The following is a 27,663-nucleotide window of genomic DNA, read 5'->3' as shown; positions in this document are numbered from 1 at the left end:
CTAATTGTCTGTGGCTGTTAGCTCTGTTTGTGAATTACACACTCTTTGCAATGAGGTTGATTTGCATAGAAAGGGGCAAATATTTTCCCAATTGACTGCATAATAGCATATTTATATAAACACAAACAGCACCAGCGCACAGAGATGATGTTTTCTCTTCAGCTCAGTTGGGTGCATTTAACCCTTTGTGGGTTTTGAGTCTTTATGACTCATATGCACAGATATACACAGCTCCTAAACAGTTCCTCTAAAATAAAATACCAGGACGTCATTTAAAATAATGTACTAATACTTCAATATTTCATTTTTAGATGTTATTGCATGTGGCAGAACGCTTCATGCAGAATGGGTCTGCTGATTGTGTTTCTCTGTGAACTGTAAACAGAACCACGACTCATAGAACCTGGCAAACATTATAAAGAGTGAAAAAGTCGTTAACGCATGTTTCTGTTGTTAAGTCATTAGTCAGTCTCATGTTGGCCAAAAGGGATCAAAGCCCAGGGGCCCTGTGTATTTATGGGGTTTGGGGGGTATGGTAGCCAGTTGCAGACTTCATGTGTGCTTGTGTTTATGTGCAACCATGTTGTGTGTCTTTTTATGTGTGTCTGGGATCAGGCTGAGCGTTATCGCTCTGGAGCTCTGGATGGTTTGACTCCACTCTGAGCTCCCACAGGATGCTGAGTTTCCAAAGGTTTGTGTGAGAGCTGCAGAGCTGGTGTCCTCTGATCCATAGCCAGGAGCACAAAAGAAGAGCGTGTGCCTGTGTGAGTTTGTGCCTGTGTTTGTGTGTGTGCAGGCCCCTGCTTTGGAAAAGTGTTTAGCTTGGACAGAGGGGTAGAGCAGCCGTTTGCCAGAGAATAAATCAGTCCTATCTGTCCTGAAGAGACTGGTGGGGGTCCTGAGTAACTGATCTGAATTCAGTGGGTGGTAGTGAATGGTTTGATTTAGGGGTCACCTCGCTGGTCAGGTCTCCTCGGGCTAAAACTATGAGATTCAGAATTGTATTGAAATTCAAAGTGTGGCACAGCCTGAAAGATTTGTTAAACTTTCTTTTCAAACAGATCTTTAATAAACTAACCGCTCATTCCCCGGTCATACACATTGCCTTCATCTGTTTCTCACACCTCGAGGGCTCTTCCGTGCGAGTCTCACACTCCAAAGACTTAACACAAAATTATTTTTACCCTTTGGACCTGCTTTCACTTCCCTTCATCTTCAGTTTCCTCCTCCTCCTCTTCCTCTGTCTCCCTCCCTCCTCCATCCTCTTCATCAGAGTGTACGGAAACGTCTCTCTTTTGAGGGACTGTCCCTCCGTGTCGAGGTGGACATCCGTGTGTGAGAGTCTGGTGCCTCGCAGACTGCTGGCATCCTCTTTGACGTGGTTATTTCAGACCTCTGATATCGAAAACACACACACATGCACGCACGCACTGACAGGCCTGTAAATAGAGCTGTGGACTCTGATGCCCTTTAAGAAGCTGAGTGGGAAGCTGCTCTGTGAGGATCCAGTTTCCGGATGGGATCCAAGACAGGATCCCTGTGGAGTATAGAAATAACATGATGAAGAGGAAGAGTATAGGAGAAGATTACAGTGGTGAATAAAGTTGTACAGTGTGTGTATTAATATTCCCTTGTACTGTTAGTTGCCCGTCTCATTTTTCAAGTGTTTCCTAAACATTTGACGCGTTCTCCGAAGTGAACAACCTATAACACCTTCCTGTGTTTATGCAAATAAAATAACCCGAGGTGTCATGCTGCACACCTGAGCTTCTTTCAACTTTATGGATGTTGGTTATTATAAAGTGTTACCAAATATTGTCTTCTGAAATTAAAGTCTGCAATTTAAGCATTAGGGCCTGTGTCCAATAATGCGCTTTGTTGCACCGGCAACGCCCATAAAAAACAAAACCAATGCAGTTCAGTGTTTTCAGCACTCAGTGTTCTGAGCACAAAAACCGTCTTGACATCAGCTGTTTTTTGTCTCCGTCAAAGTTCAGCTTTTGGAACATCGCCGCGCTCCCCCAACCAACCAATCACAATGAAGAAAGGGCAGGACTGACAGCTTTGTCAACAACAATGGCGGAGGAGAAACTAATATGACTTGTCTTTTCGAGGGAACGGTTTCCGGTGCAGAGCTGCTGCTTTAATCAGGACAGGTGTGTTCTTACTCGTTGTCTTTTATTGTTCGACCACTGTTCGACAGAGAGAGTACTTAATAGACAGTGTTCAGGGGTTCGAATGAAATTTCTGGAAATTAAAAAACAAGAAATGACCCAAGACCTTGTGGTGGAAAGCATAAAGATTAATAAAGTTTTGTTTTTTAGTAGAAAAAGAAATTACAGAATTTTTGGTGTCTTTGTGTTTCTGTGGTATCAAACAGGTTTCTATCTATATCATTTGATTTTTACAAGAATTGTATCAAAAGTTTGAAATTCTGGTCGGGACAACCCTACTACATTAAGGATAAACATAATAGTTTTACATTACATTCATAGTTCAAGGTATGCATCCTTTTGACTTCAGATTCCCCTGAATTTTCTTTGGGAGCCACCATGAGGTTTACATTTGTGGTCTTGAACATCCAGTGTTTAAAGCAGCCTCTGGCATGGCTGTCTAGACTGTGGAGCCGTATTATAAAACATAACCTCAATGTTGGGTTTCATACAAGAGGAATGAGTTATAAGAAAGGTTGAAGAGTCCTGTGGCTCATACTTTTGTTGGCGCTTAAAGAACTGGGAACAATTGAAGCTATTTAGAAAGAACAATTGAGACGCCAGAGAATCAAACGGCTGCAACACACTGAAATGTCCCCTATTACACAAACTATCCCATGTATCCTGAATTTGGTTGCCTAACTATACCTTAATGATAGTCAGATTACAATAAGCACAATGGTTCCCTAACCTGGCAGAAGTCGATATTTTTTCAAATCCTCAAATTGGACGTAAAATAAAGAAGAAAAAGAAGAGAACCATTGCAGTGAATATAATGAGACGGGTTGGTTGTATGGCGAGGTTTTTGCCTGTGGGTTATTTGACACCAGCCATGATTGTTTTTCTTTTCAAACCAAGAAGATTTCGTGTCATTAACTCTATATGATTTTACAAAAAGAGGTATGTGATAAAAAAAAACGCTGATTTGTAATTTGTTGAAAAGGTCAGAGGGTTCATTTTCTAAGTAAAACATGCAGCTAAGTATACACAACATACAGCCAGTATGTTCCTAACATCATAAATGCCATCTCCCCTCCATGGCTGCCTTGGGCAGGGCAGGGCAGGGCGGGGTGGGTAACAATCCCCTGAGGTGGGCTTATCAGCTCTCTGCCCGATGCATCCTAAAACTCCGTCTCTGAATAGCCTCTACAGATTCTTATTGTCGTGCCACTTCACTGAGGAAATCTTTGAAAGTGTTGGAAGTGACTTATTTACCTGGACAGAAGCCACTTTCCACTGAGGAGAGAAACATGCGTGCTTCCCTTAGACTATAAATAAAGTGTGTATCTATTGGTGTGTACTTTCAGGATGTGTATGAAGTACAGTAACTTTTAGAGTTGGTGAGAGATTTATTACAATGTCAGAAATGCTTCCAATACAGCCTAAAATATGGGATCAAGTATTAGTATGCCAGTCAATGCAACAATCTTATTTCTAGAAAAGTATTTATTTTTTTCAGTTGAGATGGAGGAACATAAAAAACTGAGAAAGAGAGCTGTAAGAGGCTGTAACATGTTTTTACTGTTAAATTGAAAATTTCAACATGGGGCCCTATGGGGATTAACTCAATTTTGGAGACAGCCTCAAGTGGACTCTAGAGCAACTGCAGTTTTTGTCACTGGTTAGTTTTTCAGGCTCAAAGCTTGTTGCTTTTTTTGAACCCAAGCCAGCTCAAATGAAATTGTCAGATTTGTATCAGAATCTGTATCAAGAAGGAAACAATTGTACCAGAATATGTCTCAGAGAATTATACTCCTATGACTGTGTTCTCATGCAGCATCTTGTTATTGTCATGGTGACAGTAGAGAGAGTGACATCACACCTGTCAGAATAATAACTGGCAGCTCCTACAGACCCTCAGGAAACGCTCTGTGTCCCACACTGCTGTGGTTAGGAGCAGAGGTCACTCTGTGCAGAGGTGACTCCTAAAGCCTGGGAGGTGCATTATGTTTCAGTGTGTGTGTGTGTGTGTGTGTGTGTGTGTGTGTGTGTTTGTGTGTGTGTGTGTCACTCCAAATGAAGTGTGTGTTAACAAGCAGGTCCACACCATTTACACCTCAGCACATCAGGAGGGCGTTACGAAACAGGATCCTTGACTGTATATAGGTACAAACCAAGGAGGGAAACACACACCCTTCAGCATCCTCATCTGCATCTCAGCACTTCCTGTTTTTGGGGAGCAACTATATAGGGTATCACTGATGTACAAACACACATACACACACACACACACACACACACACACACACACACACACACACACACACACACACACACACACACACACTCACTGCCCAGCTAAGGAGGAAGGAGGGCTGTTGAAAACCTTTAAACAAAAAGACATTTTTAGAAAGGTCCTCTTGAGCGGGGAAACAAAGGGGGGAAGTGATCTGACGTCGCACAGGGGGGAATCTGAGGGTCACCGGTGGCGTGATGGACACGCCTATGGAACAGTCTCACATATACACATTCTCATGATCATTTCACACACACACACACACACAAACACACACACACACACAGTTTATAAACACAGCCAAGGTCCTGTTAAAATAGTCATTTCCTGGTCCCCGTATTTATTTATTGATGTTAGAATCATAAGGATGTTTTTTTATCCACGTTATCTTCCCTTCTGCAGAAATCCAGTGTGGATGTTTTGATTCTCCATCCTGATGCACCTGTACACCTGAGATAAGCTGTGATGTAACCCAGAGAGGACATGATGTTAGGTCTCTCTCAGCAGACCAGCCTGCACGGTCACATTGATGTTTTTTAATTATAAGCAGATAATAAACTGGGTGATCATAAAGGACATGTTATGGTATGGTTGCTAACATGAGCTTAACACTCATTGAAACATGTCTCTCTTCAAATAGGACCCTGGTGTGTTTACAGGAAGTTTTTTTTTTACCACACAACCAGTCCACTTCCTACTCATCTAAACATAGATCTGGATGACACAGATTGCCCAGAATAGAAGAGAACAAAACAGAAGTACAGTCACCCGGCTGCAGATGCTGCTCTCTAATATTTGATGGACTTGCAGTGATGTGACGCTGCTTTAACACAGTTTATTATTGGTTCGACTCCATTCCACTTGATGGAATTGATACTGTTTATTTTTCGGCATTAATGAGATGTATGGAGATGCATCATGATTGGCTGTGCTGTTTTGATCCGTTGACACTAACAGAAGAATTGAGTACTGAGTTGAGCTCTACTGGAGGGGCTGGTGTTTGATCTGGAAATAAAGAGTCTCTGTCTCTCTCTCGTCAACTAAAAACACTCTCCAATACACACCTCTCACATGTGGAGCAGGTTAGATCTGTTACAGGGAGCAGGAATCTGAAAACCAGAGGGGGTAAAACCATCAATCATGTTCCCCCGTCTGTGTTTGCTCCCTCTCTCCATGAGGCCTGAGGCCACTCAGGGAAACATTATTTCTGTTTACTGTAAATCTGTAGCTGCTTTCCTGTTTGAACTTTGAAAAGAAAAAACACAGAAGCCACACACTGGTCAGACGTACACAAAGACCTCAAATAAAAGCTAAGGTCTGTTGTCATCAACAAGGTAAGCTGAGGTCATCAGGCTGAGCTGGACTCATGACTGAAGGGTAAATAAGAAGATTCAGTTACAGATGATTTGTGAAGGTTAATATAACTGCTGCTGGGAAAACGTGTTTCACCTGCAACAAAAAAATCACCCACACAAACATGAAGCATGTGTTTCAGAGAGCAGAGCTAATAACATTTTCTCAGTGATCTAGATTAAGACCACATTCACCCTGATTTAATATGTGGAGGTTCCTCTGTGCAGACGTTAGCTTTGACTGGATAATGATGTTTTGGAGACAGAGGGAGGGAGGGAGGGCGCACATCGAGTCGCTTGATTGCTTGTCTTGTCTTTGAGATGTTAGCTCACTGCTGGAAGCAAACTGCACCAAGTGAAAATACTCTGACCTGCCTCAAAACCCTGGGTGTGATTGATTTATCTGTTCATATACTGTAAAACTCAAACCTTGATTATTTATATTTTAATGAAATATATTTAAGTGTTCGTGCTGGGATGGTAATGTTAACCGTATTTCCCTTCGATGGCTCACCCTTCAGAGGCATGTCTTCTTCCTTGTCTGACTGCCCGTCAGGCTCGATCTATTCTGTTCAACTTGACGCGGGCTTGCAGCAGGCCCCATCAGAGGAATTAGACAAGAAGCCTATTTGAAATGGAGCAGAGCGTAGTCGGTGACGGACCGCGGCAAACAGGAGCATTGACTACTAGAGTGGAAACGAACAACAATGTAACAGCGGCTCGCACAGAGTATGTGGACATTGGCAGTAAGAGTTTAGCGATGGAGTCTCGGTAACAATGAGTTGATTTTTCAGGTCTTACTCATCTCTTTCTTCCATAGTGCTGCCTCTCTACTTTTGGCTCATGTCACCGTGTTTATTGGCATTTAAACTCGTACATATTCAACACCTAAGCTCTTGATTTCAAGTCCAATTGACTCAAATTTTTGTTCACACTGGACTGACAATGACTCACACACACAGAAACTGTTTCAGCGTTTAAGAAAATATTGTTTTGGCCGTTTACACCCTACATGATGCTGATCCTTCAACATGAGAGAAGTTTCCAAATCGTTAAAATTACATCAGGAAACACTGTGTGCGAGCTCAAAAAAGGACAAAAGACCCAGCTGATATTTTTGGCACACCGATGCTCTGGCCTCGTTGTGACCTGAGCTCAGTGTTTCTGCAGCTCCACCTGCTACATACTCAAACTCACAGCAGGACTGACCAGGTAGCCCCGCCAAGCCAGGTGCACCCATGTTTATGTTCCCTTAGTAGTTTTGGCAAATATTATTGCAGCCTGCAGCCTTTCACTTCTCTGCTGGTGTGCTTAGCTTGGACAACTGGTGGACGCTCGTTCACACAGCGAGGGACCAGTTCAGCCTGAAAGAGAAAGATAACTGACAGTTTGCCAGATTTAAACACTCAGCCAATTATAGAGAATAAAGCTACATATTAAATGAAGTTATCTGATGAATTGTTTTTATTATTTATTGTCAGATATTTTACTCAGGCTTTTATGTCTTAGTACATTTTGTCCTTTGGCATTCTCCCATGCTAACGCCTCATTCTGCCCGTGAGCAGAGGGAAATAAAAGCATGTCTAATTTAATGTTCTGTTGAGTTTCTCTCACACACCGCTCACATGCACTCAGTGGTAACACAAAGCAGATCGTCTCATGTCCTCAGTTGTCTTGGTTTCAGTGACACACAAGGACGGCTTTGAACTGGTTTCATCACAGGAAAAAACAAGTAAACATTATATTGACCTTCTCAAAAGAGAGGAGAGAGGAGAGAGGAAAGTGAATAGAGAAAGAGATTCAACAATGTGCACATAGCAACCAGAAAACATACAGAGGAGTTTTCCCTCTCTTAAAGCAACGATATGTAGGAATTTAGTTTGGTGCACTTGCACAAACTATTAATGGGGCTTATGTGCATTGAACTGTCACCATGATGTCGAAGCTGCTAGTTGAGATAGGTTTGTAAGGTTCCAAACATATAACATAAAGCTAACTTGAAGATTGACATGGTGTAAGATAAATGTATTTATTTATTTGTATACAAACCTGAGACATAACTTGGGTTAGATGACTTTCTGCACCCGGTAAAACTGAGACTGCGATGACACCCATCACAATACCACCTAACGTTACGTCTTAATCTGTTCTGAATTCTATCTTCAGGGATGTACACTTTGCTTCTTGCTCGGCCACTCTCTCTTTTTCTCTTCTTAGCTTCATCCTTCACTGTCCTTGTCCTCGGCCATTGTATCAAACAGTACAGAGACGGGCTAACTTGCTGCTTTGTAGCTGAAGGCTGCTGTGTGAGCTAGTGCTGTAAAGCCGTACGTACTTCTCGTGAGATGACCAGAGTTACGTAGTGCTGAAAACAGGCAAAGGGGACATGAGAGAGATGGTATTCTCCCTGTTGAAAGTTATTGTACTTTAGTTCAATTCTGTTGCTTTAAAGTATTAAATGCTTGATCATTCCTTCTACATGAACAGGGACACACAAACACTGATATCTGTGGTGCCAAACAGTCTGAGTGAAGTTGTGAGGGGGAGTCACAACGGGAACACAAACAACAAAACAGAGACACAACAGGACAAAACCAGCGTCACATCTTCTCTGGGATTACAGGACAGCTCTCGGAGCTGCTGTTTATGAGATTCTGCAGGGAAAAAAAAGCTTCTTAAGGTCACATTTCTGGATGTATGTGTGTGGAGCCAGAGTCCGACTCCCTCCAGTCCAACACCTGCTGAGAACGGCATGACTCTGTCTCACATCAGAAATAACTCTGCATACACGATGCGATCCCATCTGTTCACATTTTACCACTTTAATGACGGGGTGATGGTGTGGACGTTTTTCTCTAATCAAAATGGATTGCATTTATCTCGAACTGCTCAAAGTGTTCCAGGAACTTCATACCTGACAGACAGGTTCGGGTTTCAAAGGGGCTCCCTTGTGACGTGCAGGTGTGCGTGTGTTTGCATCCTCTCATGTGTGTGATGAAGGTGTGAGCAGCAGACTGAAGTGAATGATCGCCGTGCCAAACGTTGACCTCATGTGGCTTTTCGTGCCCTTCTCTATGAGGTATTTGAAGCTGCTCTCAGATCTCACATGTGGCTTATATTTGCACTGAAATACCTCCCAGATCTATTGGCTGCTTTGAAATGGATGTAAACATGAACCCCTTTATAGTGCGACTGCCTTAAAGGGGCACGGGAGGGGATTCAAGCGCCTCGGAGGGCTGTTTATCCCATCTCCAAAGTGTGAGAAAAAGACAGAAAAAGAGATTTCACAATTCTTGTCAATTATTTTGACATTGCCCAATTAAAGGAAACACTAACTCTGAGAAAGGCCACAAAAAAATGAGGGAACAAATGTGGTTTTTAAAAAACCTTTTTGTCATGAGTACTGTCCTTGCTCGCTCTCATTCATGACGCTGAAGTTTCCCAGCCTTCGTGTTTGCTTGTCAGTTACACAACATTGCGGTGTGGCGAGCTGCCCTGTTATTGTTAACCGGCCCCATCTTCTCGGTACACTCAGAGAGAAAACAGCTCCTCTGCTGCAGCTGATGACCGACATGTGTTTGATACTTTCACAGTCAAATTTTCTGGGAATCGTCCTGAAGTCTGTCAGAATAAATTTGATGGAATCCAAATCATCTCAGGACATCTCAAATGGAATCATTTCTCCGTTGAGTTTGGACTATTCTGCGTTTAAGTTGGTTAAATAAAAGTGTAGGTAATTAAGTTAGAGTGATTCAAAGTAACACTCCATGTACTCCATGAAATACTTCAGACATGTTTGCATAGGCATGGGAAGCAGGGTGCTGAAGGTGCTGCAGCCCAACCTAAAATCAAGCACAATTATATACATTTTTAAACTTATTAACTGGTTGCGATTTTTATGGGATATGTAGATGAAGTTCATCAATACATGTGATAGATTTGATCGTTTACCATGGCAGTGTTTTCTTTTACATCCTGCAGGGAAACTTCTCACAGCAGGTTGGAGCTTTTCTGTCACATGTGCACACATTGAGGTGTTTTGTTCAACAAAAAGCTAATCAAGATGTTTGATCATTTCAGACAGAGCAGCATAACTAAATGTGTCTCTACAGTTAAGGGTTTTAGTTTATTATTGTCTTTACGACTTTAAAACATCTTCTAAGAGAAATGGAGGGAGAGCACATACAGACAAGCGAGAGTGAGTTTACAGCCTGGTTCGATAAAAAAGTTTTTTTTAGATCTGATTAGTTCATGTCATTATTGGCACCGATGTGTAAGGGGCAAACTTCTTTATCACTCATCCATTTTGATTTTATGAAGGATTTATTCAGAATGAGGGGCATGGATGACATGATTGACGGGCGGACACGTTGTTGCTGTTTGCCAGGAAGCCTTAAACCGGCCTCAGCTCTCAGCCTGTAGGTTGAGACAGAATTTCTAGCATGACGATGAAAGTATGACGTCATCATATTAAATAAGTACTCTCAGCCCTCCAGCTATGACTGAGCTTGTCTCAGCTGGTTCAGTGTGTGAACAGTAAAGTGATGTGTTGTTCACAAACAGTTCAGCTTCAGAGCAGGCTCCATTAAATTACTGTGAGGAGTTTTGAACTGGTTAAGAAACAGACTCCATGTTGCGCTCCCCATGTACAGAGGCTAAAGTCCTCATCACAGAGATCGTGGATCCGGCCCTTTTTTGTCATGTTACTGCTCCATGGGCCTTTCAGTTCCCCCTGGGACCAAATAACCTTTTTATTAATTGAATTGAATTGAATTGAAAGAGAAAATAATAATGAATATGAGACACATATATTTGTTAATTTTCTTTTTCTTTTCTTTTTTAATTTGAAGTAAAACAATGTAAAAAATGTCAAGCCATATAGGGTCAAAAAGAGGCAAATCTTATTGCTGATCTGAATCCGACAATCACCATCTCAACTGAAAAAAGCTTTGAGGTTTCCAGGATGAGTTTCTTGCGTAATGCGTATTTGCTGAGGATTCATTGTTCCAGTCCCCTGCTGTTTGTGGTGAATTTCAACCCTGAGAATCAGCATTTACACTGTGGACAGAGATCATAAATAAAGAAGACGGAGCGATTGAGTTGAATTTAAAATGCTTGTTTTGAGAAAAAGAGGGAGAGCACGTGTTTTCTTGTTGATCTGAAAGATCTTTAGTCTGCATTTATAGTCAGACATGATCATGCAGCATTACTGCGGAGGGAAAACATGGAATAGGCCAAAATGAAAAACAAACAGGTGGTCCCCAATTTATATGTAAGATCTGACAAAACTCTTTTACCTCCCGCAAAAACACTTTTTAGAGAAACGCTTTCCAATAAAGGCTCATTTTGTATAATTGCTTATGAGAGAAAAAGGTCTGTTTAAAAAAAATAATAATAAAAAGAGTTAAAAGAGAACATTAACTGCTTACATTAGCTCAGCATAAAGACTGAAACAGAAAGAAACAGTTGGAATGACTGTTCAAGAAAAACACAAACATCTGCAAGCTGAACAATCTAAAGCTCATTCATTGTATTTTGTTTGTTTTATCAGCACAAACTCAAGAAAATTCTCATGATGCTATCAGCGTTGAGCTTCTTCTCATGCTCTGAGATGCATCAGATGTAGTCAACCAAACTCCATTAAAAAACAAGAATTTTACTTTCTGATGTATTTATTTCTGCATCCTTTCAGCCTGTTCATCAAATCTCAGTTAAATCTGTTGATCTTGGGGTTCATCGCGCTGTAGTAAGACAGATAACAGCCAACTTTAGTGTGAAGTGTTAGATACAGTGAATTTTTCACTCGGTGGAGACAGATGGACAGGAGCTCCACAGCTGAAACAGAATCCCGTCAGAGAAATACTGGTACTGATCCAAACTAGCAGGTCTTCAAACTGGAGCCTGGTCAGCTGTAAACTGGAGGCAGCAGGAGAGTTCATCCAGACACAGTTCATGGAGGAGGAGGGAGACTGGCCCACGCTGGTGATTACATTGTTCTGTATTTACCGAAACATGGAAAACTTTTTAATGTTCTTATTTATCGTATTTATTAAGGTGCATAAAACCCCCCAAAAGATGCCTCCATATCAGGATGTGGGGTCGCAGGAGGTAATGGTACAGATTTAAAATCTCAGTGAGTTTTCTTAATTAGATAAACATGAGTTTCTCACATTAAACCATCTACTCACAATCTTAAAGAATTAATATTTTTAAAAGTACCAGCTGTGTTTCTCTTATAAGGAAGCAGTGAAACAAAACAAATCTACATCAGATGATGGAACCACAAGGGCTGATGTGGTTGTTATTATCTTTTGAGGAACGAGTGTTTCTTGATCTGCTTTTCAATACTGTTTATTTCCAGTTCAGACTTAATGAGTTGTGTGTGTGTAAACTGTAATTGATCAGTTTTTTTCATTTCATACAGTTTTTGCAATGTACTTGGAGGAACATAGTGGGAGGCAGGCTTCAGCTATGAAATAAAAACAGATTGACAGAGACATGTAAGATGGAAACTCATGAACACCAATAAAGGATAAAGTCTAGCGCTTTAAAAAAAAAAAAGAGAAATATAAACTTATACAAAAGTAATACTGCTTAATCATCACTAATGGGCCTCCATACATGTGTGGTGGTGACTGTTTCTGCAGAGACTCTGTCCTCTGCCTGGAGTTTGATCTTTTGGTTGACTCCGGACATTTCTGGATGGGGTGTGTGTTTTCCCATCCAATGACAGCACGCAGGTGAGTTTGGGTGTGGATATAATACGCTGATTGGATGAAATTCAAACTGGCAGTTATGTTGGACAGGGACTTGACAGCAACAAAGAGAAAATATAATCATAGTGAAGTGATTGGTGAACAACGCCTAGCCCATAAAGCTAGTTTCAAAACAAGGGTGAACCTCGGGTTGGAGTTCATCCACTCTCAGGCACTTAAGGAGCAGCTTGGGTAACTCAGAGTTGGCCGGCTTTCTGTTGGACAAGGCAGGTGCCAAATACCGGCTAAATTGGAAAATTACCCGCTTTTCTATGTCAATCAAAAAGCAATATTCTCAGGCTTGCGGTGTACAAGCAGTAAATGTACAGGCAAATACTCAACCAATACAAATAACTTGGCGTTTCAAGTCCTGCATAGCAACGTGATGCTGCAGGTGGTTGCGGGTGGGTGAGATCTGTGCCTCTGATGCAATTGCTATCAGAGGCAGTGGACATGCTTCTGGAGGAGGAGCCCAATTTGAATGTTGTGTTTTCAAGCTCCAAAAACATTGCCACGTTAAATAGAAGGCTAAATTTAGCCAGCTTTAGTTAGCTAATCAAAACAGGAAGATAAAGAGGCGGGAGATTAAGACAGGATGGCACTGTCCTGAGTTAAAGGGATACTTTCCTTGAGCCAGGGATCGAACCACAATATACTGAAAAAAAAGACAGCCTGCTTGACTCTGAGCCACAGCCCCATTATAAACAGTTTGGTTAAATATTTCAGCCTTGAATCTTTGAGTTGCACTGTAATGAAATCCCATTGGTGCCATTTGAGAACACAATTCCTTCTCTAACACTTTCTGGATAAAATTTGTTTCATTTTATTCCTATGAGGTCTGACTAATCCCAAACAGCTAGTAGAAATCAAAGATGTATTCCTAACAAAAACTTCTGAGGAGTCTGAGGAGGGTGGACTGAGTCTTGCAGGTACTTTCCATCCAGCCGCTCTGAATAAATACCCTCTTTTTACAGAATATAATAACTTTCCCCACCCAAACTTTATGACTACAGTATGTTCACATCCCAAACTCAATATTAGAAAAAGGGTTTACATCTGATTACTGTGTTACTTCTCTTCCACGCTCGGCTGCCTCTTGGCACTCACATCCAGCTTTTAGAAAACAACCGAAAATCATTTAATAGACCTGATTTCAGAGCCTTTGGGAGGGGGCTGTATGTTTTCTCCCTCAGGGTCCGGGAAAAAGAAAGCAGGCGCAGGGAGAGATGGCAGGATCACAGTGCAACAGTAAATAATGTTACAGTATGAATAATGAGCTCTCTCTGTGCTGAGGCCCCAACTGGACTAATGACAGAGACCTGGTTTAGATTAGGTACTGAACAAACACACACACACACACATGCATGACCCAAAACACACAAATCCACACACAGTCAGGAGGGAGGTCCTGTCAGTTTGGATAATCTGTCGCTGGTTGCACAAAGCGCTCCTGGACAGGAAACGCAGGAGGCATAGGGCATCACACACATCTGAAGTCACCTTTTCTTTTCTGTTTCTAAACTGTCCACATGTGTCATCTGTTTGAGTTTCTCCACTTCTGAAAAGGCTAAAAAATTAACCCTCCCTCCTTAAACCGAGACTCTGATTTACAATGTTTGATGGATCAACTCTGCATGATTTTGAGTCTGCATTGTGGTGCAGCACTGCCCTCTGCTGTCAGGAGGAATTTCCTCACAACCAAGCCTTTGAGCAACTTCTGCATGTCATAATTTATTGAGAAATAAACAAAATCCAGTTTTATGTGTTAGTGTCTACAGACATACATAAAAAATACTTCATATCAAATTTCTTTCACTGCAAACCTTGAGCTCGCTCTTTGGAGAAAGTGTGACTTTCTGTTGCTCTCCAGTCTTCTTCTCATGGTAAACTCTAAAATTAAAATGTCTATAATAATACCTGTTGTAATGAAAATCACAAGTGCTAGAAATAGGTAATCAAATTAAGAGAAGGGAATCTTTTTCAGAATAAATTTGTCCTTTGGGTTTCAGTGCCAACTCGAGGGGTGAAAGAGTCAAACAATTTTTTTTTTTACAAAGTTAACGTTTTGAGACTTTAGGCAAAATATATATATATATATATATATATCTTCCTTTTCCAATTTAATTTCTCCCCTGCCTTGGTCACACTGCCAGTCAGGGGTGTCAGACTGGGTGGAAAACAAGGCACAGAGTATACAGGGACCTCAGATGAGAGGGGGGGGCCATAATGCTCGTAGAACCACCTGCCTTTTGGGTGCTCATGTTGACAGGCTGGAGCAGCCATACAGTGAGAAAACCACAGAGCAAAAAATATGATCAAGGGATGAGATTTCTCAGCATTGATTTCAATTTCTCCAATTCTCAAAAATAAAATACAAGCGCCTGAAAGTTAGCAGAACCAGCCACACATAGTTCCCCATTGAGTCAGCACACGCACAAACAGGTAGAGGAAGGAAGAGTGGCCCAGGTGTGATACCTGCTCTAACACTGACAGCTCTTCTGATTCATTTCTACTTTAGTCTGGGAAGTAAGGCCCTGTTAACACGACAACAATATATTAAAAAAAGGAGAACTCTTTTCTTTGGCTGTTCGTTAACACAACAGTGTTGAGTGCTGGAAACAGAAGGTTTTCAAAAGAGAAGATTCCAGAGGTCAAACTTTTGGACGCCATCTCTGTGTAAACCGATAAAGAGACCTTAAGCACATGCCCATTACGGTTCCGGTCAATCGGCATGAGTGAGTAAGTGGACCACAGCAACGCTTTGAAGCATTTGGTTACGTAAAATGATCAGAATAAGAAAGCTGGGACATTATTTAAAATACATCTATCATGCTTCATCATGTAGATATCGACAAGTGCTGTTTTACTCTACTATTATATCATTTCTTTCAGTTAAGAAGTAAGTTCATACCATGATTCCCACATATGAATTATTTTTATCAAGGTATGTTGTCTATTATTCAACAAAACGTGGAAGAGCATGTCTATAAACACTGAGCTTTCTCCTCCGTCTTGGCTGCCGACTGCGTCCAACATCAGTATTCCTGCAGTTAAACGTGAGCCAATCATTTCAGGACAAATTCATTTTCCTTCAGCTGTTTCCGCCTCGCTTGTTTCAAAGTGTCAAAGTGGTTGGACTGTTTGTTGTTTCAGTCTCAGTTCACTTCCTCTCCACAGCTCCCGGCTCCATTCACAGAAGGCAAAATAATTCTTTCTCTCTCTGTTCCTCTTCGTCATTGTCCTCCTCCTCCTCATCATCATCATCGCTTCTCCAGTTTTTTAAATCTGGCCTCTGTGGAGAGAAGAAAAGACAGGAAATAATCACTCTTTAGGTAATGTCTGCCAAAGTCCAGATAAAGTTTGGATCTCTGAAATTTTAGGAATATTTGGTAGGAAACTGTGGTGTCATAGCACCACCTGCTGGTGGACTTTATAATGCTTTGCAACTTGAGATGCTGCATGTGGCTTTACTATTATTGGTCTATGTAACACATAGCACACTGAACAGACAAGACATATAGAAGCAGAATATTTATGCAGTCATGCAGGGAGTTTGCTCTCAGTGTGGAAGAAGTTCACCAGTCATAGTTAATAGAGGTGTAAAGATAAACTGATCTGAATCAGTCATCATTTTTTACATGATGACTGACTCAGAGTCTGAGTGAATCAGTCTGCAGAGGCCTGGTTTAGTGATGTACTATGGTCAATGGTTTAGGTTATGAGGTTAAGTTTTTCTTCCTTTCCTGCACTCTGTGTTTAGTTTTTAATCTCTCAACACTGTATAGACCATTTAACTCACAAGAGTAACACAAGCTCAGGAGGCTTGCAGTTAGGTTGAGTTAGCTCGCATTGAGAAAACAATGTCCAAAATGACTGTTGTGATTTACAGTTCTCAGTCTCAGAAAGGAAATCTTGTGGACAACATGAAGGAAGAGAACCTTTTCCAAAGGCCTGAACGCTTTGCAGAAAGTGATTAAATACAACAGACTAAAGAATCTCACCTGTTGAGGTGGAAATGTAAAACCTGTGCTAAGACGCTAACATTAGCAAGCAGTCGTCCCAGTAAACCAGAATATTTAACTTTTTCTCCGGCCACAGCTCGCCAAGGTCACAGCATTTACAGCCCTATGTATGGCTTAGATTTACGCTCTTACAGTGTCATCGTGAGTGTCGGCTTTCAAGCCTTGTTTGATACATTTAAATCTAGGTACAAAAAAATAGTGTCCCAGAAATATTTATCAATTTAAAAATGCAGTTAAATAAGAAATGTGTAACACAGAGTGAATGTCAATCAATACCGATGCCTGAACGTCAGCTGTAACTCATGAGACAATCCCAGAAATTATTAAATGAGAAAAATTATGTCTTGAAGTGGTTTTATCATTTAATTCCTCAAAGGTCACAATCTGTAAAATACACATTAACATGTTTTACCTAACACTAATATGTGTCCCTAGTCCGTCTACTAAGAGTATAATATGTGACATAAAGTTACATGTGATTCCATTTCGACCTCTCCAGGGAATTAGATATTGTTACACATGCACAACTCTCCCTTCAGACTGTCTCACCCAGTTTCTTTGAGTAGGCGTCCAGTTTGTAAGCAGCCTGTTCAAGTGAAGACACCTGCTCCTCGATCTGATTGATCTGGTCCAGGTAGGGCTGCAGGCTCGCATCTGAATTAAAAACAACAAGACAACAACAACAAACAAGACACATGTTCATGCTGGAGAAGAGGAAACAGGGAGGGGCTGGTATAGCTTTTTATATTGGATTGCCATGAATCACAGCAGTGATGATATACGACATCACTCCTTATTGTGTGATATTATTTATAAACATGAGTAAATGTTACACTGTGCTTCGGATCTAAAATGTAAATCTATAAAAAAGTAAATACATTCATTTCATAGTAAAGTAATAAAGTTCATGTGTACAGGTTATGTTTTCAAATTCTAAAAAGCTAATAAAACAGAGGAGGAAGCTAGTTGTGACACTTGAAGCCTTATTTTAGTCCCTATTGAAACATTCAACCTTAAATGTGACCACAGTGATGATCTGTAGGGGGGTCCAGTTTGAGAAAGGCTATTATAAGCAGATCACAGATCTTTATCATGATCTGGACGACTCTGAATACTCTCCCGAACTTAGCAATCATAGAGTGCATTATCCATTAATATGCCTTTTTTTATGCAGAGGGACTATGTGTTGTAATGTCATGGATGTAATATATAAACTATAACATCTACATTGACCCATAATTACCCTAAAATCTGGAATATAAGTCGCACCGATATATAAGACGCAGTCCGCTTTAGGGGGGTTTCCAGAGACAAAAAAAGTTTAAACTGTCGTCCTGGGTGATGATTTCTATTGTGTTCAGGGAAGTCTCAAAAGGTACAGTTTCTGTACAGCTGTGTAGCTCTATTAGTACCATCTGTTTTCACTTTGTGGAGTTTCACAACTACAAGCTACAGTACGGTAGTTGAGCTATTAGCCTGCAGTGAAAGTTGTGAAGTCGCCTACAGGCCCACGAGTTCAGCCCACCTCCGCTGGTCACTCATTAACTTGAATAGAGGACTCTTTCAATCAAAAGAGCGCTCCCCTAGAATTATTTACAGAACAATATACCACTGTTTTCTTGTAAGTAATGATTATCACCACGTGAGGGAGAAAATATGTTAAAAAGTATCACAGTCAGCCTGGTCTGCGTTGCATGTATCGCAGATGTTTCCCAGCACAGTTTACAATACAGAATGAACGGGGAAACATTTTCAATCGCGTCACCTGGCGTGCAGGTATATTGGTCGCATTGGTGTATAAGATGCAGCGCTCTTTCTTCAATTAAAAAATAGGTATTAAAAGTGTGTCTCATACACAGGATTTTTCACTTTTAGTGCAGATGAGGTATTTCACTCACACTTGTTGTTGAGGTCCTGCAGGTTCCGGCTGATGTTGATGCTGATGTCCTTCATCTCCATGTACTTCAGACTCGTCAGCTTGTTCATGTTCTCTAACAGACGATAATCCTCACATGTACCTGACCAGGTCAAAGACATGAGGAGAATAGAAATGCGTAAGAGAAAAATGGATAAAACGTGATGGCAGAGTTGAATATAAACATGAGAAATGAAAGTTAATAATGCTGCTCGTTAGGATTACGGTTTTTACAAGAATAGAAAAGAACAACCTCTGCTGTCTGGAATAAAATCAACACACAGTCTTTTAGTCAGGTCTATATTTCAAGCAGCACAAATTGAATCTAAGTCTTGAATAAATATACCTGAACACCAACAGAATGGTTGTGTTGAGCTTCTCAGAATACTGAGAGGACATTTGTGCTAACAGCTGTCGATGCATGGAAAGAGTGAACGTTCAGCAATAAATACAAATAATTTGTTGATGAATTATTTTTTAATATGGGTTGCTCTATAACTGATGTTTAATGATGCCTCTCACCATTAATGCAGGAATCACATTCAAATAAATGTAATTTTTTATTTTTTCATATTTTTTTCATCCAAAGTTAAATACACATAAATAACACTGAAATCAAATTCTGTTTTTTTTCTTCAAGAAGATCAGAGATTTACCGAACAACAACCTGCAGTAACTGTTAAAAGTAAAGCTTACGTTGCAGTTTTTAAGAAATGAAACACGTGTCTGGTCTGTAGCACGTTTGCTGACAGTTAAGCAGTATCACTTTGAATTGCCTCCTTTTTTAAAAGCTGTGTGTTACTCAAAGAATAAAACAGTATGTGTATGGTGAGGGGAGGGGGCATGAAAATACTGTCTTCTGTCAAATGGGGGCCCCGCAGAAAGAGTTTGGGAACCACTACCCTGGACCATGTCTACTTGGAGATCAGAAAGAATTACAAAATAAATCCAGACATTACTTTGTAGTAATAAAGGTAGGGCTTAACATAGCTGCCAGGTGAGTCCTCAGATTATGGAAAGGTACACACCTGTACCAGATATTCAAACATGGATGGAACTCATGTTAATAATATAATTTGAGAAAAAGTTAGCTAGAATCAAAGATGATGGTGATGATGGTGAGAACTTTAAGAAGTCATGGGAACTATTTATCTCACATAGCTTTATTGGGACACATCTGGTAAAGTTGCTATAACTGCTAAATGTCTGTTTACTTTTGTTGTTAGAAACGTGGAAAAAAAAAACAGGTCACTGGATATTTTTGTAGTTCAAAGGGATATTTACTGTCTGTATTTTCTTTTAATAAATATAAACTTAAATAACTATCTTCAGAGTAAATTTTGCACTTCTTGAACGGACATGTTAGTCAATTTAAAGACCTGTGAGTTCATTTAAAGACCTGTGAGTTCTCCTTGCAGGAAGATGGCCATCTTTTCAAACATGTCGGTGCACAGCTCGTTGATGTCAGGCTCTGCAGGCTCCACAGCCTCCTCAGCTGTCTCCACACCTCCATCACCTGACCGGATCAACAACACAGAACAAACCCTCAGTCCGGTTCAAACACTGTCATGAATCAACCAGAAAAATAAATCGTTGAAGAATACAGGACGCAACATGTAACCCGCTCCAACAAGCTAAAATATGTAGGTAACTTAATGGTAAAGTAGCATTAGCAAGCTACGGAAGCTGCTAAGAGTCACCGCTCACTGTTCGTGCTTGTCTTTTTGGGAGCGGCCGCCGGGCTCTCCGACACCTCCGCCGCTCCTTCTCCCGGCGCGCTGGAGGCTCCAGCCGGGATCAGGGCCGCTGGATGGGCCGCCGGTGCTCTGGAGATGCTGTCCATGGCTGCAGCTTCGTCTCCAGTTGCAGCCATTTTGTTCCTGTTTTCACTTTCTTTGTCACATGAGCTGAGAGATCACGTGACCTTCGCCCGCCACCACTACCACCACCCCACTGCTCGCGCGCACAGCCACGCCCTGCACGAGGAGAAAATCAGGCATCAGGTGTTCAGAACAGAACAGCTAAATGATTAAAAAAAAACCTTTTATATATATATATATCTTTTTTTTGTGGTATAACCAATCTTCTACGAACATATCACTTTTCAGCTGTTGAATTATTGAAGCTCTAACACAAGACACAATGGCATTTATTTTTAAATAATTTTAGAAGCAGGTTCACGCTCTTTAGTTTTATGTGTGGTTAGTTGTGATTCTGGAGTCTGGGCCCCAGGCAAAAAATTCACAGGGGTCCCTTCCAAAGAGCATTCATTACCTTTATGCCAATAAATAGCAGATTAAAAAAATAAATATAGTACATTTCCATAGTTAGCATTAACTCATTTTTTAAACATAAATAGGAAGAACAATGAAAATGTCAAAGAACAAGTGTCTCCTCCACCATTAGGGCTAGCCACTAGAGCAACATTCAGTCATTTATTATGAGTGAATGCTGTCCGATGGGGCCCCTGGAGGTTTCCCACTGTCATTGAAAACTTTGTACATTTTGAGCATAAACTGCAGAGTACCAAATCAAAATTGTGTTTTTGGATCAGGCTGTAAACATGTTTCTTTCTGCTCAACAAATTGTCATTTTTGAATGGGTGTGTCTATGTGACTTTTGGGGCTTCTGCAGCTAGTCTATAGTGGAAGCTTTAGGAACTGAAGGTTTTCATTTTCCAACACCGGAGGTTGCTGCTTGAATTTGAGCAAGTGTTGTGTTGTTTGTCAGGCCTCAGTTGTGTTTCATTTTTCCACTGCTGTACATTGATGACAGTTTTCACGGTTCTCGATTTAGAGATGTGCAAGTATGCCAAAATTCAATTTTTTATTAAAATTATTATTTTTTTATTCACAAGGAGACATAAAACAACAATTCTGTGTTGCTGCAAGTGTTAACTAGCTGGCTTTTTCTCAACTAACATAAAATATATTTAAGAACCTTCAAAATTCAACAAGTGCTTCAAGTAGCAAGCAAAACCACACAGAGAAAAATAGAACATTGCTTTTTGCAAGACAAAAATAGTCTGTAAATGAATTAAAGTAGAAGAAGGTAAATTAACATCAGGATTAATAACAGTGAAAAAATGACAAAAACCCAACAGACAGTTTATAAAAGATAGGTGTTACATTTTACTCATGATACAAAAAGAAACCGTTTTCGTATCCAGGAGCAATACGATGCTATACGTTTAAAGGTAATAAAACAGACGGCCCTCTCTAATTGTCTACACTTGTCCCTTAGCTATTTATTTATTAAATGAGGTCATGTCTAGAACTTACAGAAAACAGCAACATCAATGAACAAAACACTGGAAACACTAAAGAACAGCATCAGATGAACACATTTGGTAAAAATCCTTTAGTGCAATGTAAGATCTGCTGCAGGATTATCATGTCATACGTCCTATTTATTGCAGAGGAGGTCAATGATGTTTTCGTGATAGGTGCTTTATTTTCTAATTGATGTTGAATTATTTGTCCTCGTGATTCAGCTATTTGTAGAAACAGACAGGTCACCCTGTATTCTTATTCTAAAGCATTGATGAGTAAGCCATATTTATCTTTATCGCCCTTTTTCAAATCATACTTCCACTGAAATGAAAAGAAAAATGCATTTTACAAGTTTCAAAAATGATGTAGGCCTAAGCCAACTTCTGCCTTTGTAGATTTTCACTTTACCTTCAATCTACCATTTAGCCTATCTATTGAGATTTACCAGATAGAAGTGGCTAAGGTAGCAACCATTAAAAAAAATCAGAGTTTTGAAATCCCCCCCCCCAAAAAAAATAAATTCTGATTTCTGATCAATACTTGTTTTTTTATTCACAACATTTTTATCGCTAGCTCTTCCATCCATACACCACAAACCTAATATAGAGAAATTGTAGATGCACAAAAATGAAACCTAGAAACAATTGTAACGTGAATACTTTCGCTGTGCGCGCTCCCGCTGGCAGCATGCAGTTCTTGGCATGCAAAGCTCGACGTTACACCTGTGTCGGCGCTGTTGAGGGGGAAACTGATCGTGACAGGCTAGCAGCAGAGGACTGTAAACATGGCGGCGTGCACAGCTACAGGGCTGTGCAGAACACCCCGTTACTATTAGTCTGAGAGACGGAGACACCCCGAACATGGAGACCGAGGAGGAGCAGCACATCACCACGCTCCTCTGCATGGGTTTCCCGGACCCAGACGAGATCCGGAAAGCGCTCCGGCTGGCGAAGAACGACATCAACGAGGCTGTGGCGCTGCTGACCAACGAAAGCCCCGGTCTCGGGTATGGATACGAGCCGATGGAGAGTGGGCCTGCTCCCGGCTTGGGCTCGAGTGGAGACGGGGAAAACAGCGGGCGGACTGGGACTGGAGGGTTCGATCCCCCGCCTGCATATCACGATGTCGTGGACAGTGAGGTAAGAACAGCAACACGCATCCACGGGAGAGAGGGAGGAGAACACGGCCAATTACAACTTACTGGGGGAGACTGGGGCTCGCCCATTTAACTAGCTTAACTTAGCCTCAATGCTAGCTGCAGCGAGCCCAACGTGAGCTGTCAGAGCAGCAGGTGAGACACCCTCCAGTGTTACAGGACGGGGCATGTCCCCGGCTCTGGGTGTCTACAGTAGTATCTGTTAACAGAAGGAACAGAAACTCAAATGACTAAGCCAAAGGTGCATTCATAACTCACAAGCTAACACTGCTAGCTTGTAGCTGGCTAGCTAACGCTGGTTGAGAGTTGAAGGCGCCAGAGACTGGTGCAGGTGAAGCCGCACAGGGGACACCACACTGCAGGGCTCAAACATCTGGGCCCAGTTGTTTTAAAAGTATTCACAGCGGTATTTGTACGGTGGCTCCTGAAGGTCAACTGCACAAATACTTCATGATTGCAAAAAAAACCTTTCACCAAACGTCTCTAACCTTTTATCTAATGCCAAACAGTATTTGATGAAACACAAATACACAAAAACCTCACATATTTCAGGAATCATCCAAAACATTTCGCTTACAGCAACAACAAAAAAAATAAAATAAACATGTGCAAAAAATATTTTATCTTCTGCAAAAAATAAAAATAGAAGGTGGAATATTTTTTATAGAGGTTGAATGGTTTTTTTTTTTGCTATTGATGAAATATTTTTTATGTCCATGAAATATTTTTGCATTTCTTTATTTTTCTTTATTTTTTGCATTTACTGAAATACTGTTTTTGCAGTCATGAAATATTTGTGCAGTTGATCTTCAGGGCCGCTGTATATTACAGCTATCTGATTGGAAACATCTTGAAAATGGCTTGAAAAAGGGCACACACAAAAATCTTAATACAGTTATACTGTCTGGGTTTTGTCTGGATTAAACCTGCAAAACAATGCATCATTTCTATTTTATACTAGGCCATAACTTGTGTACCATTTTTAAAACATTTCTGCTCTTGAACTGTTCGATCATTACAGTATTATCGTAGATAATAGGGATGTAACCATACAATCAACTCACGATGCGATACATATCAAGACAAGGGGTTCACAACAATAATAAATCTAATATTAAAAAAGAAGATGAGATGAGATTGAAATCTATTTCTGTATCAATTTTATTCTTTTTTTTTTTTTCAATTCTCCTTGGAGAATTGCTTAAAAAGAAAGATGCTGGGCGCTGCGCTATCACTCCAGGCGGCCACCTGCTGCTGCGAACGCTCTCTACTCATTGAGTAGGAAAAAGACTGAAAAAAGAGGCTGGCGCTCAGAATAAAACTGTAGGTGGAGAAAGGGCCTTAGAGGTCTTAATTGGTTTTCTTAAAAACTAGGACCCAAGACATTACCTTGGACTTAGACATGCTGTTGTTTAAAGGGTTGTCATGATACCAGAATTTTAGATACAGAAGATATGATACTTCAATACAATATTGATACCAACAAAAATAGTCCTAAGCACTCAATGCTGTTTAATTTATTGGTTTTAGTTATCAGGCAGGTAAACTGTGTATTTACAGTGATGTACAAAAACATTGCTTTTGAAGAAGTATTGAGGTTTTGAAAACTTTTTACAACAATGATATTTTATTATAGCCTTAAATGACTATATGTCATAGTCTATGTTTCGTTGTTTTCTTTTGAATAACCCAATTTTTAAAATCAGATTTGATACAACCAGATAGCTTTGATACAATCAGATTATCTCTGAACAACTGGGTCCATATTTCAGCTGCGATTAGTCTGAATGGAGTGTAATCAGTGCTATCAGCTGGATATATGCAGGCTGCTCTACAAAGGTTCGCCTGCATTATACATGGCTGACAGCAGTCAGCTGTCCGGTCCTGAAACCGGTCTAAAAAGACCGGTTTTGCAATCTCCTTAGCACACGTCGCCATTTTCATTCCTCTTCCGTACCAGCTCTTAAATGTCGCAACTGGGATTTCTCTTTAAGGGATTAACTGTGGTATTTGATACTTCTTCGACAGCCACATGACATTTGTAATTGATTTACCTGTAGCTACTATCACTTCCTAAGAGGTTCCTGTGTTCATGTAGAACAGTAAATAAAAGTGGTCACTCACACATACCTTTTTGTTATTAAAAACAAGAAATAAAAAAATATTGGTAATATGCCCAGGACTCTTTTTGTTGCCATGGTATCAAAACAGGTATCGGTATTGTTCCATATTTAATAGTATCATATCTAAGTTAACATTTCTGGTGTTGTGACAACCCTAGACAGCATCACCTTCAGCAACTTGACCCCAAACTCGCTGCTTTCCAAAATCGACTAAAAACCTGTGGCTGTTGTCAGAAGGGTGCCATGCTTTCATAGAGACTCTCACATCATTTGATGTGAGCGATTGTTGATTCAGACTTGTAAACCGCTTGTTTCCCTTTGATGGATAATCTTGTTTGAGCTGCTGTGATTGTACATCAGCAGGTTCAAACAAGTGACTTTGCTTTCTATTCTCCTCATTTGTCACACTGTGGAGCGGGCTGTTAAAGTAAGTGTAGCACAAACAACAGTTGGCATTGAGAGTATGCAGAAAATATCACACACACTTGCTGGGCACTGTAAATAATATGCCTATTCCTGTAATTATGCAAATATTGGTGTTGTTAGTCAATCTCTTCAGCTGCCAAGACAACTCCACGTGCACACGAGCATGAGCTATTTTTCCAGATTGATTTCAGATTTATTTATGCATGGTTTAGCTCTTCTTGTAAATGCTTTGTCTTCTCATTTATTGGTATAGGAAATAAACATCCCTTCTGCATGTTATACTAACTCTTAAAACAAGCAACACATGGAATGAGCAAGGATCAACATGCTTTTTGTCCTTTCTTCTCCCCTTCTGTTAGCTGTGTTTGGACATAAGAGGAATGTCATAGGTCTCTGGCCTCATGTTATGCTCCTAAATATAGCCTTGCAGTCTCCCTGACACACACAAACACATTGCAGTTTTTTGCTGGGGGGGTCTCAGGAGGCTTGCAGGGTGCATAGTAACAGAGTGGTGGTGAGTTACCTCATCGTCCTGCACAGCCACACGCATGCATGCATGCTGTGCCTGTGAGACATGAACCTCAGAGGCTTAAACACAGAGAGCACTGCAGCTTATAAAAGTGCATGTTTGTTTTCCTGCTTATGACAGGTTCTGTATGACAAGATCTGTCCTTTAAATACGCTGTCACGCTTCATAAATCAAAAAAAAAATCCGCTCTTATAACTCATTTTGATTTATTTTATGTGGGGTGAAATTTGAATCCACCTGCAGTGAAACCACTTTCCTTTTTAAACCTTACATTTAGTAAGCGGGGTGTCACGTTAGACCCTCTCTCTGTTTCCTTCCTCTCATCCATCATCCATCACGTCTCATTTTCGTATGAAAGGAAGAGATGAAATATGATACCTCTCTGTTGCATTCTCTCCCCCTTTCCTCCATCCTGTCCTCCTCTTCGTAATGTCCAGTCCATCACTTCATGTTGCATGCGATGCATTAAAACCTGCACTGAACACACTGGCGATTATGTATGCTAATATGTGGAGATGTATTCAAAATGGTCAGGCTTGATGTGACTTAACTTTGCAGAATTAATTGTTTCCACTGTAGAGCGCCCACAAGCTGAATGGACAAATGATCTGCAGTAGTTTTGGTAATTAAGATTATAATGCAGCGCGAGATGAATCCCACTACTCCACCATAGTTTGAGCTGCTTCAACATGTAAGTCAGCAAATGATTTCAAATATGTCATGAGTTAGTGCTGCACATGTGTCCTGAAATGTTCCACTGAGCAGAGATATTTCAGAGGAGGCCGTTCTGCAGTTAAATCATGAATATTCATTTGACTTCATGAATATGTAAACAACTTTATGGTGTAAATAATTCAAAAACAGTCCTTTTGTCTGCTTTGGCTTCCACCACACAGACTTTTTTATGTTCACAGAGCACTACAAGACCGAGGCAGAACAGATTAAACAAAAAAGGTATAATAGTTGAATTTGAGTGAGGTGAATTTTGATCTAATAACTTGTTAAGATATCACACCAGAGCACATGTCATTGTTGGTATCATCAAATAGCTAATAAGACTGTCTCAGGTCATGCTGCATGATTTACGTTACGACTGACTCTATCTCTTCATCCTGACATTTTTCTAATGTAGCACTCAGGTAGACACTTAAAAAAAAAAAGCACCATGAATTGTCCAGCTAGCAAAGTTGATAAGGAGTGCGTTGTTTGTCAAACCCTGACTTATATTTCTGCATTGATACTTTGGTGTAGGTGATGTGTATGAGGAGACCGTTAGTTGTAACCTGACATAAATCACCAAAGAAATGTACCGGGCACCAGCATCATCGAGGTGTTATTGGTCCAATTGTTAGCTTTTGCTCCAAAACTATTAGCTTGTAGCTCCTACTTTAAGCAGGTTTGAAGCCTTCACATGAAGCTAAAACTTGAGAAGTAATTCCCTGTCTCAGTGTCTTTTACTGTATTATGTTTGCATATTTTTTTGCACAGTAGTTATTGTTCTTTAGACTAATCTGCTCCAACTTTCAAAAAATATGCCGTACTTGTAATCGCGTTTACATGGACTTGAGTATCCTGGTTATGAGCCTTATCCCCGTTCTGTTCATATTCAGGATATACAGCGTTTACATGCACACAGAGACTCCTGGTCATTCATATCCCTGTAT

At 40.5% G+C, this 27,663-nt stretch overlaps 2 protein-coding genes across 5 annotated transcripts in view; one reads left to right on the top strand and one right to left on the bottom strand.

The window, feature by feature from the left end:
* Positions 1-20,404, bottom strand: part of bloc1s2 (biogenesis of lysosomal organelles complex-1, subunit 2) — a 287,967-nt gene extending 267,563 nt beyond the window's left edge. Inside the window, exons 1-5 of one of the 2 annotated variants that reach the window (XR_009666850.1) lie at positions 20,201-20,404; positions 19,893-20,009; positions 18,477-18,596; positions 17,128-17,232; positions 15,751-15,848 (exon numbers count right to left, since the gene is read on the bottom strand). Coding sequence is in view for 1 of the 2 variants with exons in the window: in XM_061031961.1 (XP_060887944.1) it covers positions 15,817-15,848; positions 17,128-17,232; positions 18,477-18,596; positions 19,893-20,009; positions 20,201-20,366 (540 nt within the window). In the remaining variant the exon portion in view is untranslated. Of the gene's footprint in view, positions 1-14,274; positions 15,849-17,127; positions 17,233-18,476; positions 18,597-19,892; positions 20,010-20,200 lie in introns of those variants that run through there. The other variant, XM_061031961.1, reaches the window with a different exon arrangement.
* A 2,080-nt stretch (positions 20,405-22,484) lies between these two features.
* usp24 (ubiquitin specific peptidase 24) overlaps positions 22,485-27,663 on the top strand; it is a 43,671-nt gene continuing 38,492 nt past the window's right edge. For all 3 annotated transcript variants that reach the window (XM_061031786.1, XM_061031781.1, XM_061031775.1), the window contains exon 1: positions 22,485-22,904. In XM_061031786.1, coding sequence (XP_060887769.1) covers positions 22,626-22,904 — 279 coding nt within the window. In that variant the 5' untranslated portion in view covers positions 22,485-22,625. The remainder of the gene's footprint in view (positions 22,905-27,663) is intronic.

This window comes from Labrus mixtus, chromosome 3 (assembly GCF_963584025.1).
Source record: "Labrus mixtus chromosome 3, fLabMix1.1, whole genome shotgun sequence".
NCBI lineage: Eukaryota > Metazoa > Chordata > Actinopteri > Labriformes > Labridae > Labrus > Labrus mixtus.
Note: the sequence above shows the minus strand (reverse complement) of the source record. Positions and strands in the feature narration are given on the sequence as shown.